We start from the raw sequence: 17,229 nt of genomic DNA, 5'->3' as shown, positions 1-17,229 counted from the left end.
GCACCCCCCGGGACGACTTCACTCTTAGCAACTCGTCCGTTGGACATTTATCATTTTCGGACACAAAACAATTTTCGATATGAATTTAATCCAAATTCTGTTATGCTATTTTTTAATCGAAAACCAAAATATATTTTGTTTACAAAGTCAATCCATGATTATGTTTGCGTAAACACTATTTTTGTTTGATCTAAAAGATTACTCGTTTACCGAGAACAATACGTACAACAAACAAGGGTAGTATCTCCTTCTTCATTTCGTCATACTCTTTTGAGTGGACGTTTTTTTTGACATTGTTCTCGCTACCTCTTTGTTTCGGCAAACGAAATGCAGCACTTTTCAAAATTAAAAGGGGGAAGTTGTGTGGAAAGCGACGGACCGTTGTCACTCTAACTCTTCACATGAAACATAAACCAGAGCTCAGAGGGATTGTCATTAGCTTAAATGTAAAACATACACATTATATATTATATTTAGCACATCATACACACGAGCGTTATATAACATTACATTCAGAGTACTATATCTTATGCCATTATAGAAATCATTATTTTTATTCATTATTATTATTGATTTAATTATAGAATTTCAAAAATATATAAACGATAAAAGACTACCTATGCTTGTTTAATTTTAAACAAAATATTTTTTTCATGAAAATTTTAAATTATTAATCACGCAGTTGTACTAATAACAAACATAACTATTTTTATATATATATATATATATATTTATAAATTATGTTTTTGGATTATTACTTTTAATTTAGAAAAAAACACCTCTATTTATTATAATATTAAGTAAATAATTTAAATAAAATATTAAGAATGCTAAGTAATTTAGCTTAAGCCTTAAGTGCTTGTTATTGACTGCATATATACTATTGTTATCTGTTCCAGTACGACAGTCGATGTTACCGTTTTCAAGTACATTAAGATTCTGTTGAAGTATATAATATGGCAAATAATAAATGATTAATATAAATAATATGATCCGATAATAACGCGCAAAATAATAATTTATTTTTTCATTGTATACTAAAAATTATCTTATAGCAAATAATCAATAATATTAAATATCATTATGGTCGATTGTACGATAAACGAAACAGAGTTTATGTGACATCGACAGTGTAAATCGAAGGTTTGAATAAAGGATCGTGCAAGGTTTTTCAGGATTTCACTAACAGACGATAAGTCTAATAGACCGTCAAGAAATTTTCTACCAAAACCGGTGTCAACACTTTTACTACAATTTTGTGGATATTTACATTAAAATTATCAGTTTTACGAACTCCGAAATCTCCATTTGAATAATCAAGAATACGCTATTTTCTGGAGTTAAAGAACTATACAAATTTTTTTGGTAAGGTAACATATTATATGTTATGATTATTATTATTTCATTTTGAAGTGTATTGACATTTAATAAATATATATTATTTTACAGCAATAAGCTTTAAACCCAAACGACCGGGTGAGTTGATTATTTTGAAATATATAATAAACCTATATAAAACCCGTAGTTTAATTTTACACCCATATATGTATAATACCAACTCATAAGTCGTATTAGGTCTATCACGCGTTATTATTTCGCTATGTCTATGTTAACATACGTATAGTTGTTCAGTTCTATTAGTACATTGATATAAATCATAATGAAGATTTTTATGATTTTACTTTGAATAATTATTTCTTATCATTTCCACACATTTTTATGCATTTTGTTTTCATAAAATTTATATATATTTAATATATAATGTTTTATTATTATGTATTGTCAATTGAAGTGTAATTTATTATTTTAATTTCAACAATTAATATTATTTGTTTATATATTTTATACGCAAGTCCAATGATATTGAGGTGATGCATATGAAACAGTCGCGATTTAATAAATAATGGTATTCACATATAGGTATGTATAGTATTTTATACTATAAATTATAATACATAGTAACTTCTTTTTCTCACGATATAAATATAATATAATATATGTTTATACTCGTATACTATGTATTATATCAAGTTCACCCTCTCTATCTCTAGAAATTAGTCAAAAGATGCCACTACACGAAGTTGGTCATTATAAAAATAAAAAATATATTATAAATAAGTTTTCTTTTCAGAAAAGCAGTAATCGAATATCTGAGTAATCGAAATTTGAATTGTCAAAAAAGTTGTATACTCTTGAGAAGCATATATTTATCTTTGAAACTTAAAAAATAAATCATGCACCGTTGACAGTTTTGACACAGCTGAATCCAAGTTGCCTTCAGATGGTTTGTAAAATATATATTATATGTCTCTAGAGATTATTTTTCCTTTCATTGTGCTAACTCTTTTTTCGTAAATAATTGTTTTATTCTATTCACTAAAATATTTGATAGTAATATATACAAAGTAATTGCCATTTATTCGATTTTAAACAAAAGTAATAGGTACAACTGTACAAATAGCTGTAACCTACAATGTAAAAAAAAACATATTTTTCATTTTATAAATGTATCAATTTATTGTATTATATTAAAATAATGGCATACCCATTAGCAAACGAATCAAGATAGAAAGAGATTTATATATTTTTTATATATTTATTTGTTTATTAACCAAAAAATAAATGGAATTAAAAATGTAAATGAGTATGTATGCAGCAGAAATAAACTAAAAATAAAATATGTCTATTTCAATTCGTTTCTATATAATATGCATAATTTATTAAAATTTACTCAAGCAAAATAAAAAATCACTTTGGATAAATAAAATAAAATAACGATAAGTATTGACTTTTGAATCAAATTACCTATATAGTATGTATATTATATTATTTATTTTTACTTATAAATAATGTATATTGTAGGTAAGTATTTTTATATTATATACTTTTATACATGTATGTGTGTATAAGTACTGATTTATATACTAAAATATTCAAATGTAGAAATTGTCTTCAATCTCGAGTAAAATATAAACAGATTTCGTCTGGAGCAATATACCACAAGGACAAAAGTCTTGTTTTCAATCGTAAGTCGTCTCAGCAAAGCCATAATAACGTATAGAGTCTAATTCGACCTTTTTTTTACCCATTTAATATATATATATATATATTAACTATAAGAGTGAGGGAACATGACGTGAAAGGGGGACCGTCATTTGCCGGAGAATTCAATATCGCCAGTCCGTTCACAGAGGCACACAAAAGACTACGGATTGTTATCCAGCTAGTCGCCATGCCAACGCGGGGGTGACCCTCATTTGCCTAACTGACCAGGTCCCTCCGTAAAGAATATTGTATGCATTTTGCAAAATCAGAGACAAACTGTAACTGATATTATGTTGTACTCACCCGAGCTAATTGTTTTTGCAGCTTGGAGTTTAGCGTTCTTTCCCTTTGCGTGATTCGGCGTTCTGCGACTAACTCAGATTCTAGCTGCACGATTTTCGCTTCCATATACTCCTAAAACAAAAAAAAATCAATTTGTTAAACATTTATAGATGTTTGGAAAATGTATGATACTAAAACTATTAATTGCGAAAGAATATTATAATATTATAATAATGAGATTAATGATTATCCGTAATGCAATAATATTAATATAAATATATATATGTCACCACTGTAATGACCATTGATCAAGAACGAAGTAATATTAAAATATATGAGTAATAAATATTTATTAAATTTATGATGGTAGTTTTATCATCATCATAAACATTTAATTGTATCAATTTTTAGTTCAAATTAAAATGTTTAGTAAAATAATTATTAAAAAAAAAAATTTATAATGTATATGTACTTATTTTTAAAATAGAAAAAAATGTTTTGTAAAATTAAAAACAATGCAATATACACTCAAAAGTCAAAAAAGTTGTGTTGTATAACAAAAAATAATTTTCCTACCCCTTTGAAATTGTTTATATATACGAAAATAATAAATATTGTACCTATATGATATAAAGTAATAAAAATTAGTTATATTTTAATGATATTTGAGTAATTATATGTTTTTGATAGAGTATATTTTAAATTATTGAAAATTGAATGTATTAACTTTACATAAATATATACAGCGTACTATTATATATAATTGATTGATACAAAAGTTGTTTGATACATACGAAAAAAAATCCAGGTGACATTGAGAATTTTATCACCATTGAGTACTCATGGAGGGAAGAAAGTATTGAAGCAAATACATTCTTGTGCGATTTTGAGAGTAATGAAATAGGGCTATATCCAATGAACCGTAGTATCTATAGAATTTGTAAAAAAGGGGACATTATTGTTGCCGGACTAAACGAGAAATGACAACAAAGCTAGTATATCAAAGAAAACTTCTCACAACAATTTAATACACCTTAGTAACACTATTCAATTAAAAAATAAAATACTAAATATTATGCTGTACCAGTACCACCATTTAATATAATATATATGATAGTATGTACCTACTTGAATAATTAATTAATCTAAATGTACTTAAATATAACATTATATTTACTTTATTTTAATATGATATTCAAAACTACATGCTAGGAAAAATACCGTTAATTATTAATTAATAATCACACAAAAAATCGATGAAAAGGCAATTGTATAGTTATTTTATTGAAATTATTATATATTTATAATTATTATAGATTTTATAAAAACTACAAAAAGTAAACAATAAATAGTCAAAACAATTGTATTATAGTACTATATTTTTTAATTTAATATTTTTAATATGTCGATTAATGCTGATAAATAACGGTTTACTGAGAGATTTATATAAATTAATATCTATTTATGTCACTTATATTGACTTCCAAAAGGGGCAATACCTAGAACGAACCACAATCAGTCTTATTAAGGACATCGTCGATAAATCTTTGAACCTCTATATTTTTGTTTTATTTCGAGGTGGGAAGATGAAAACTGTGTGGGCGAAAATAATATAAGAAAGAAGGTATGCAATGTAAAATTTCAAAATAAGAAAAAAACGAAGATTTTGGCCACAATAATTGGACGAATTGAAACGTAGACAAACGACGATTGCTTTGTACGAGAACTGAAAAATAGCGTGGATGCCATAGGAAGGCAGTACCTAATGAAATGTTGGACTCCATCAATAACGTCGAAAGCGACAGCGACAAGCTTATTAGTAGAAGCCCGAAAAAAAATGAATTGCGATACATTAAAAGTTTATCAACATTTTGTCGAAAACATTTGTTACAAATTTATACCATATCGAAGACGGTGAGTTGGAAAATATAAAAAATTTTAATAAACAAATAATTAATTACATAGAAACCAACTTTTTTACGTTCGAAATGCAATCGTTAAAATTTATTGTACAATGATTTTAGTTTATTTTTATGTATCGAACAATACCTATGTAGCTATATAAATAATTAATATTAAAACTAGAAAAAGTCGGTAAAAACCTATATAATATAGCCTACACGTCACCTAGTTATAGAGACCAGCAAACTGCTAGTTTGAAAATATCCTCATGGGAGGCTGCAGTTGGGCCCAACAAGATTAATCGACCAAGGCCAGGTCGTCAATCACCGGGCAAATAGGAAACTAGAAACTATATAAAAACAAAAAACAGGACAATCTTTCGGATAGCAAATGTCTGAAAACCCCAGCGGTACACTAACGATGTAAAGACGTAATACGTATTATATAATATATAATAAAGCGATTTTTCTAAATAAAAAAATAAATAATAACTAATAATTAGTCTTAGTCGTTAAACAGTAATTTTAGTGTGATCTTTGATCAAATAATATTATGTTGTATAGACTATAATCAACTACGCGATTTTCAAGCCAAGTAAACAAAATATCACGCGTAACTTTGATTAAAATAACAATTTTACGAATGTGAAAAACAAATAGTTGCGTATTCAGTTTAACGTGCCAAGAAGAAATGCCAAAATTGTTGGTAAATATAGAAAATTACACCGGATATTTTTAACATGTATTTACCTCAAGTATTGGTTTTCTTATCAAAGTATTAATTATTGTAAATTGTATTTTCATGATAATAATATAGTGTCGGCGAGTCGCAGTGTCGCGCGCGTTTGTAGTGGATAAGGATTAAAAACATTGTCTAACCGTAACTTACGAATTCACGATTGTACAATTCATATTTAAAGCCATTCATTCTAAAACCAGCCAGATGTATTATGTAGACACTACTCAATATACTTTGAATACGGCAAAATAATAAGTCTTAAATAACGAATGAATAGATTATATTTCGTCTTTATTGTTTTTTTGACAAGTGCATAAACTCGACTGAATTTAATATTTATAATATTATGTATATATCTTTTTGGATTTATTTTTGTTATCAATATTTTTATGTACGTAGTGTACGCTTTTAAACAAAACGGAAACGAACAGAACACCAGCATTGTCCGGATATTACGTTAATAATAATAAAAAAGATCTTATTCGAACGCTGTCTTCCGTAATAATAATAATAATAAGAAGAAGAAAAAAATATGTGCACGTCATAATATATCATCTAAATATGTAGTGCTACAACACCACAACGTGTATTACTGCAACTATACAAGACTATAATATGACCGTAATCGTTTCGTAAAACTTACGTATTATTGTGTCGTCTTTTTACCATCATAAAGCTATAGTAATAATATTCTTATTAAATGCCACTATTGTAATACACCATAGAAATTTACATGTGTATATGGAAAAATATATTGGAAACGTCTTCGCATTTTCGAACGAGAAAATTCGATGTAATAATATATCATAATAATTTACGTCGCCACCAAACATTCCAAACATTCGAAAAATGTCGTTTACACGTCGGTGGCAGTGAAGACAAATTATAGAAATCGCCGGAGCGGATCCTTTCCAAGAACACCAAAAATAACGACCTAACCCTTTGATGTTTACAGCTACTACGCGTACGACGTGCGTAGATATATAATAGTGCGCTTTCAGCTGTGCAGCTTTTTCTCTTGTATATATTTAAGACTCGAGCGCGGGAAATTGAAAAAGTCACTCAACCGAATTTCACTTTAGTTATACATATTATATTATGTATATATATATATATATATATATATATATATATATATACATATATATTATATATATTATTACGAATTCGACTACAATATATACTTACTACAGTTTATTATTAATGTAGTACTTATTAAAGGAGGAAACTGTGTCATAAAGTATTTAATAATTGACTTTTTTTAAAGGAAATGCTTAAAGAGGCGTGAACAGCAGTATATTAAATTTCAATAATAATAAAAACAAGAATGTCATCGTGAATACTTGCTGGTACCTACATTAAAATTGCATATGCGTATATAATATATGCATATATACATTATATTATCGCCTTGGCGTTTTATCGGAACCTATTAAAGACCAACGATATCGATTATCGGATTGGAATAACACCTATATGGTACAATGTATGGCTTAATATAGCTCGTCAAGCAAACAGAGTATAACAATATTAGCAGTATCGTTATACATGATAAACGCGAAAAAGAATTTATTGTAATCGTAAAACATTATATTAAATATAGATAATATTAAATAATTGAACAGAAAATTAAAAATAATATTACTTTTTATTTTGGTATTTACGCAAACAAATATTTTTTATTTTGTAGGTTTTAAAATGTCTCTGTACAGTTGAATATTTTCATTTTCCACCTATTCATTAACCTATTATAATATAATATAATTATATTACACAATGACATGAATAAAAAAAATAATTCACTGATGTTATAGGTAGGTACTATGAATAATATACGCGTGTATTTGAAGAGAAATAACAGAGTTGAATGGTTTTAATAAAGTACAAAAGTATTTTTAACGTGGACACGTGAAGCATTGAGAATACTGGCGAATTTGGAGAATTGTTCCCTTAATAAAGTAGCTGATGACTTCATTGACATTAGGTTTCTTTGAATAAAATATATATAAGTGAATGAAAAATTATGTTGACTGTTCGTAGAATATGAATAATATAATTTCCACAATTTTTAAATTGAATTGGATTAAGAGGACGCCATACCCGCATGTGTTGTCTCTGTCTTACTAACGTACATCATAACAAATTTAGGTCCAGCAGAATACATTTTGTGATGTTAACTTTAATATTAGAGTAAATTTAGTATTTACTTATCATCAAATTTAAAGGTAAGGCTATTATCTAGACAATTACATATGCTTTTATTGATATTATTCTTTTAAAGTGAGTTATAGCTATGTAAAATTGTACAATTTTAAAATGTTTATAACTCACTTTAAATGATAATATCAATGAAAGCATATATCATTGTCGAGATAATATTCTTACCTTTAAATTTGATAATAGGTAAATTTACTTTAATATTAAAGCTAACATCACAAAATGAATTTTTCTGAACGAAATTTGTTATGATGTACGTTAGTAAGACAGAGACAACACATGCGGGTATGGCGTCCTCTTAAGAGCAACCAATTACTACCTATCGTATTATACCTTCTTTCAATTTTGTACGTGTCCCTTTAAGTTTTGGTATAATATCCACTATAACAGAAAATAAAATACTAATAATATTTGAATGTGTCATGTATATTAATATCTGCAATATTAGTACGCATAAAAAAAAATATAGAACACTTTTTGTAAGTGTTATTATACAATAATAATATGCTATATAGCAGGGATAGCAAACTTACAGCTTATATTTTATTTATAAAATAAAAATTGACTTATTATTTTTATAAATTTCAATTTTTTTGGTATTCATTTATAAAAAAATATCAAATTGTATAAAATGTACTTATACATTTTTGGCTCTTTATTTTATTGTATTTATCCACGTGGTTCATGAACATACTCATATTAGCCACCCCTTATAGCATATATATTAAAATATATTACTTAGATATGTATATATAATATACAATATGTATAATATATCATCATTTTTTTAAAAACACAGAAATAGTGGCGGTAGCAGCGTTATAGATGAGGGTCGAGTGGGTAGCGGACATAAAGCTCGCGGGGACTATACCGGAGGGGTTGGCTTAATGTAAATATGCTCATCGTCAGGTGCATTAGGAAAGGATTAATGGTCCTGAACGTTGTTATTTGTACGCGTAAACTGCATATAAGATAAAACCGCCTACGGGGTCCTGCACGTTGACGGTAGACGACGGTGTTGTTTGATTAGTGTCCTCTGACAAGTGAACGAAGACCGGAGGAGCACGCAACACGCGGAAAGTGATAGCTGCGAAGGCAGCCAGGTGATACGGTAGAGTGGAAGACTATAATGATATGGTTTTGAAAAAAAAAGCACATTTTAATAAACAGTTATTTTGTTTGTGTTACCGTATATTGTATTATTAAGTATGCGGATGTAGTAAGGATATTACTTATTAGGAAATAGAGAAAAAATAAAAACGAGTGCTCCTAATTTATATATATTATATATATTACTTATATTGTATTTGATTATAATAAATTGTACACGCGCTTACTATACGTATACAGTACCAAAATACCTAGTTTCAAAAATCTTAACTTTTATATTTCGGACTCAAGAATATAATTGACAAGTATATATTATTATATACCTAATCACGAAAGTAAAAAAAAACATAGATCTTATATAGTCATAGATTTCCATTTTTGGATTTTAACGAGACTATTGAATCTGATTATGACTAATCCTTCAAATTATTTTTTAAGGAATCATATTTTATACAGACTGAATGATATCATTTTTATTTCTTATTTAAATATAATTTTATTGTGTTAGATACGTCACGAAGTATAGTTGGTAAAGTGATGTAACTATTTAGAAATTAGAACAGCGATACCTACTATTATTTGATTATACGGCCATATCAAGTTATACATGTATAAGATACACAATTTTCATTATGTATACTTATAAATAATACTAAGTGTTATAATGACAAATATTGTAGAGTATAATACTGTTCCATATAAAATATATTTTTTCGATTATTTAAAACCATCTGACGTTTTTTTTTTATATCAATTTTTAAATTTTTAGTAGAATAAATGATTTAATAATATTATGTTTTATAATTTTAAAAATACCTTTTCTACACATTCAGGTTTTATCATTGTTCTAAAAACAAGGTATTTACGTACACTAAACCTGAATAGATAAGTTACTACTATAGATTTATGCAACCACTTGGGATATGGTTACAACATTAAATAAATACCTTAATAATTTTAGATAGGTACTTACAGACAGATACGATCAGTGTTTACATTAAAGTTGTTTCATTAGTGGGAGCTTTCGGAAAATTCTTTTAAAAAAATAGTGATATGTAGTATGCATTAAAACCACGTACTTTTGTCGAAGAGTAAGTGAGTATGACTACCTAATTTATGTGTTTCATACATGTATTAACCGAGTAAAGTAAACACATACGTGAATTATTTGTAAATTCTGAAAGCTTTGTGTTTAAATAATTGATTTATTAGTACTGAAAAACGTTTACAAAATACTTCTTGGAACTTCGAAGTTAAGAAAATGTACTTAGATACGTAATTACACAGAAAGAATACATAATCTTTGCGAATTCTGATAGAATTATTAATAAATATTTACTTGAACAGCCATTCCGTCGACAGTTTTATAATTTAAAAACAAATTAAAATCCCTCTCAAAATTTAAATGCAGTATAGCTATATTGTTTCTTTTCTTATTTTAATTTCAAAACGCATCCGAAAAGTTATCTTTTTATTGAATAAATGAAATAATAAGTCAGAAAAATTAATTTCGAAAAACGACATTTTATACATTTTTTTCATTATAATACACTACGAAGGGTTATCTATATAATAATAATATCAACAATATTTTTATTTTTTTTTTTTATGGGTGTACGTCTGAAAGGACTGTGTTTTGACTCACCCAGGTGGAAATATTACCACAGACTCGAACAGTCGTTACAATAGGCATTAGGAAAAAAGGGAAAACCGAAACACCGCGGTGCGAATCCGTCATTGTCGTCGTTGGCCACGGTGGTATATAAGAGGGCGAAAACCCGATTTATTAAAACGTCCAAACTTTCGTTGGGCCGGTTAAAAAGGGAAAAAGAAAAAATATATATTATTATTTAGTCCTTAACTCATTTAAGCCCTTGTGGCATAATTAAAACCGGAAAAGATACTATACCATCTATATATATATATATATACGTGATCCTTCAGCAGAGAAGCTATACTATTATTGCGTGTCTTTTGTTATATATTTCAAATTAAATTTCTCTCGAATTATAGTCTGCTTCGCGAGTGTTCGTTTACGTATAGTATATAATATTATGTATTTAAGAAGCTTACGGAAAATCGATTAACACAGCGAATGAGTCTCATCTTTATCATAATAATACGACGATAAAGATGCTCGCATATATACTTTTATAATACCTATATATGACTATTTGTTTATAACACACGCGATATTGTAATTATAAAATAAACGACAGTTGACATTGTCGTAGTACCAATTCAGTGCGGAAATATTTCTCGTGATAATATTGTATAAAATATATTCAATTTGATATAATACAAAAAAAAGTAGTACGGCAAACATTACGATATCATATTATTATTATCGTATCTATAATATACTAGCTTGACTGTAGAACAGTTATAAAACATCAACATATTCCGAAAATGCGTTAAACCTCACTTCTCGTATTTATATAAATGTATATTAGAATATATATATGTACACAAACGGCGTGTTGACGAAGATAAACCATGATTATATTTATTCACGAGTTTCTGTGATAAGCTCACTAAAACGTATATATATTATATAAGTTTATTTCAAACAGCTTTGGGATATTATACATCGTAATCCACACAGACAAACGACTACTGTGCAAGATATAGCTCCATGTACCTACTGCCTACAATAAACTAAACATCTATATACTATAATATATATTACCTATCTAAATCCAACAGTTAAATATTTGATCGCTTCATCTTATTCATTTAAATGAGTAAAATATTATCAGTTTATCATTGAATGTCACGCATAAATTTATATTAATAAACAATTTAGGTTATCATTTTATTTCACTTTTTATCTTGTGTTCACCACGATATAGAGAAAGTCTTCCCAACAGTGTTATAATTTAAAATGATACAAACTTAAAACTTCTATGACTGTTATCTTATAAAAATAATTTGTGAACACACGTGTGGGTACCTAAATATTTGGTTAAATGCTTAGCACACGTGCAATGTATACATTTATCATGAATATTCCTCGACTGAAGGCACATCATGCTCATCCACCTGGGATAAATGTGCCTGGCTTGTAAAAATAATATTTAAATGTTATATCAGTATAATACACGATAATACTACACCACCACACCAAGTGTTGTATGCATCAAAAACCTAAAAACACAAACAAAGTCGTCAAGTCTCCTACATTTTTATATCGTATGCAATTATATTATATCAACGCGTGTTAACACAGTTGACAAAAAAAAAATAAAAAAAATAATGCACATAGAAAAATGTAACAATGGCAGTAGGAAATTTAACAAAAGACAATAGACCAACGTTATCTATCCATGTGGTAATATAGGTATATATAGGTATATACCACGGAGGGTGTGGTTTTAACGCAGTCGCGGAGAATAACGTTCGCCGATGTCACAGGGGGGGGGAACACAATTTATGGTCATCGACTACATCACGGAATCTGACTGCGGTAACTTTCGACGTGGGAAAAACACGACTATTCGTAGCCTTTTATTTCCTTACATATCATCTATGCGTATCCGTACAGAACGTCAACAACTACAACAACAATAATAATAATATATTGAACTCAAATGCGACGTATATATATTATATTTTACTTCTAGAAAATCAGTTGGGAAGGGCAGCGGCAAAAATGTTTGTTTCAAAAGAGAAGCCGCCGACCGGACGACGAAGTACACGGATGTTTGGCATTCTAAGCGCATATAATACGCCTCTAGTTTCCACCATATGTATGTATACAGGTACAATGCGAGAGAATAGACGGAATTCCGTTTGAGTTTCATGAAATGCCATTATATACATATATAATAATAATAATAACATTTATAAAACACTGCACACGGGGAGGAAAAAAACATAATATTATTATCGTCGTCCTGTGGGTATAAGTATAGAATAAATCGACCTCGAAAGGAAAACGAGTCATTTTTTTACAAAGAAATTACAAGACCAAACACTTATTATAATGCGAAGGCTGTATGCGTTTCTAATATTGTTAAAATATACATAGATAATATTAATTTTTCTATTGTATACTCGGAGACAAATAAATTTAAACAAAACAATAAAAACGGAGGTAAACAGAAGATATTAATTATTAATTTAAATTTCAGCCACTACGCATCACTTACATTTTTAGATTTATAAATTTAAGTATATATTATATGTACCAATATGTATTGATAATTTTGGTGTATGGTAATATATACATTAACTCTTATTAATTATAATTTTAATAATCACGAAAAATTCGTTATTTATTAAGATTAGGTATGAAAATATTATTTCCACAATTTAACCAAGAAAAAACGAAGATAACTCGATTTAAAAATGCACCAAAGGAAAACTTCATCTAAAAATTAAAAAAAAATCGAATTACAAACTTTTTTTTCTTTCGAACTCGCCTTAACTGCTCAAGTTTTTAGTAACTTAAAAAATTATTGCTAGCCCGCAAGCAAGTACCTAATATGTAATGATATATAATATAACTATGTTACGGCAGTGCACAATATACATTTATAGCGTAATAACGCTTATATTATTATATTTTATAGCACACTAAATATTTCACCCCTCAGGAAGCCGTTCCTTTAGGTAACTATATTATACTTTAGGATCAATTTTAAATGTTTTAGAACAGCCTCCGGTCAGTCGTACAGTATTATAATATTATCATCATGTGCTTATTCAACCGTATCCAGTTCAATCGTTTATACGCGTAGGTTATACTTCCGGCTTTTGATTTTCGATGGACCCCGGATGTTTGCGCCTGTAGGGAAAAAACAATCTCGTGTGTAATTTATACTTCGTGTGAAACGCGGCTGTCATACATTTTTAATGGACGAATCCTTTGAATACGCGGATATAACACTACCATCGTCGTAAAAACAGACTCAACGAGCCTCGACCGAACGCTGAATAAAAAAAGTAATCATAAACACTTTGATGGTAATTTAATTTTAAACTAAATTGTGTTGCGTATTGTTATTATTATATTTTACACACATATATTTAGAATTCACCATGTGAATGAGAGAAATAATTGGCCACTGTCGCCCGTGTACATCTGCAGCTTCTGCGGTTTCTTTTGGTAGTGATACGTATATCGCGTTATCGCGTACGTGTTGACGTGCTATATATATATACGAGTTAAGAGTATATTATCATATTATTTTATGCTAGACAGACATTCGCAATAATAAATAAATTGTAGTGAAATACCAGATACTTTTTTTTTACTTTGCAGAAATACGATATTAACTGCACAATGTATATTTTATACGTGCGTTGTATATGATAAACGTATACAGTTCACCTAAACGAGGGTTATTACTTATTACTCATTATAGAGAACGATTCACCAAACACGTTTAGTCTCATTTTAACATTTAATAAGTACTTGCTATTGAATAACAATATTTTATTTTTTCAACATGTCTTTTCATCAAATTTAAATTTTTATTAATATTTTTAGATTTTTTTATTTATTTATATTTTTATTAAATATAATATTTTTTATCAAATATGGATTTTTTATTCATAAACCATATAATAGTAATAAAGCCTAGTTGAGTTAACAAACTATAATAAATAAATAAATCTAAAAATATTAATAAAAAATCATTTTTTTTCAGGGTTAATAAAAAATCTAGATTGAATAAAATGAATCTATATCGAAATACAAAAAAAAATTAATAAAAAATCTTATCCTCAGTTTTTGAGCAGGAATTCCGGGAATAGCAGCAGAAATTGACAGGAATGGAGCACTAAATATTGGCGTTGGTAAAAGTTAGAAAAGGCAAAAGCCAACCATGGGTGGGGTGGGGGAAACGTTTCTCCGAAGTTTTTTAAATTTTTTTGGGGGCGGTTTTTGAGCAAGAATTACAGGAATATAAGCAGGAATTGGCAGGAATGGAGCACTAAATATTGGCGTTGGAAAAAGTTGGAAAAGTTAAATGGGTGTGGTTGGAAAAATGTACGCGCTTTTATTAAAATATTAATTTTTGAAACTTTTATGTATACTTAAAAGCCCTATTTTCGAATTCATGATAATATTTTTGTACTACTTAAGGATAATAAATGCCATGTGATGATACAAATGTAATGCTAAAAAATATACTGTATAAAATGAGCGTTGTTCTTTTAAAAACACAATTTTCATATGACACTTTTTCAGAGGTGTACAAACAGATTTCAAGAAATTGAAAATATCATGGGTTTTAAAAATACTTAAAAATACTAAAAACTAGGTTCTAAATAACTGTATGATTAAAGAAGAAAAAGAAGGTAAGCATGCTAGTTGAATCCCATTGCATATTATATTATTACCATACCAATACCAATAAGCTTATTTTCAGACTAGCCCTATAATCATTTACAGGTCTCTTACAAAAACATCTATAGGTCACACATTTACACGTATTGGTGTATTAAATAATTTAAAAAAATATCTTATACTAGTATACACTAATATAAAATATAAACAATTTCAAAATCTTCATTTTAATTGAACATTTTAAAAATCCAATCCAAAGATTAATTAAATAAAATTTGTTATATCTATTACCTGCAAGTTACAATACTAGATAATATAATCTTGTTTAATAATAGATACAAAATCTAAACGTAAACCTACAAATGGTTATATTATAATAAAAAATGCTCTATACGTGTAGAACTCGTGTAAAAATTATTAAACATTTATTAGCAAAACATTATCAGTCTCCAAAATTGTTAACATCCTAGGACATAAAATCGAATCTATTTAATTAAATAAATACTTTTTCTAAAACAAACGAAAGTTATGTACAGATTAATTTCCATAATGTTAAGTTATCAAAATAATTGAAATAATTGTAGAAAATAACCACACAATTAAAATCTTAGTCCAAATAAAAAATAATAATAATATAAATATTAAACCAATTTCTTATTTCTATACGCCTCGAAAATGCAATTGAAAGTGAAATCATAAACGAAAACTGACTTTAGTAAAAAGAACGTTTTCTATATTAATAACATTATTTATATACATATATTTTACCTAACGCTAGACGTGGATGTGTACATAGTATCATTGTTAGGTCCATTTTATTATTTCACTGTTAAGTTCTTAAACAAATAAACTGTATCCTGGATTTTTATACAAACAATTTTTAAAAAATATAACGCTTATATTTTAGGTATAAAATATAGTGGTATTATACTGTATAGTATATATACTATATTGATCTTAACACTATACAAACTGCAGTTGTCTATGGTTATTAATTTTCGATTGAAATGCTATTCCACATAAACTTATAATAACATATAGCTCGTGCAAACGCATAAATCATTGGTATTCAAATTTTATTTATAGGGGTTGTTCAAATGGGTTTTCGCATTGTGTAAACGTGCCAAGAAAATATTGCAATACAAAATCCCATTTATTGTATTTGCATTGAAGTAAAACACTTACGGTTTCGGAAAATAATAATTATATTATGTAGAAAAAGAATCAATTGATATTTTTAATTTTGGTTACTTCTTAAATTTAAAGAAGGAATATCATCATAATAAGTTATAGTTTCTAATAATACAAATAAGTCTAAGTTATAGTTAATAATATTATAATATTATACAATAACGCTATACAATTTGTAAGATTAACATAAGAACTCTAATAGCAGATATATAATAATCACATTTGTATAAAAATAAATTTACAAGAAAAAATTATATTAAAATAATGTTAAAATGTAAAAAATTAATCATTCAATCTATGCACATAAAATATTAATGAAGTTTCTAGAGTTAAAATTGTTTTGATAAGTTTTTTGATTTAACAAGTTCTTTAGTTTAATTAATTGTTGTTATTTTCTTACGTGGTCTATAATGAAAAAAGTGTCTTCCAAAAGGTTTTTGATATATCTT

At 27.5% G+C, this 17,229-nt stretch overlaps 1 protein-coding gene across 2 annotated transcripts in view; it reads right to left on the bottom strand.

The window, feature by feature from the left end:
* The window catches only part of LOC113552755, a 206,821-nt gene that overhangs the window by 124,919 nt on the left and 64,673 nt on the right, over nucleotides 1-17,229 (bottom strand). For both annotated transcript variants that reach the window (XM_026955661.1, XM_026955662.1), the window contains exon 4: nucleotides 3,349-3,459. In XM_026955661.1, the coding sequence (XP_026811462.1) occupies nucleotides 3,349-3,459 (111 nt within the window). The remainder of the gene's footprint in view (nucleotides 1-3,348; nucleotides 3,460-17,229) is intronic.

This window comes from Rhopalosiphum maidis, chromosome 2 (assembly GCF_003676215.2).
Source record: "Rhopalosiphum maidis isolate BTI-1 chromosome 2, ASM367621v3, whole genome shotgun sequence".
NCBI lineage: Eukaryota > Metazoa > Arthropoda > Insecta > Hemiptera > Aphididae > Rhopalosiphum > Rhopalosiphum maidis.
The sequence above is the reverse complement of the archived record's forward strand: the minus strand, read 5'-3'. Positions and strand labels throughout refer to the sequence as shown.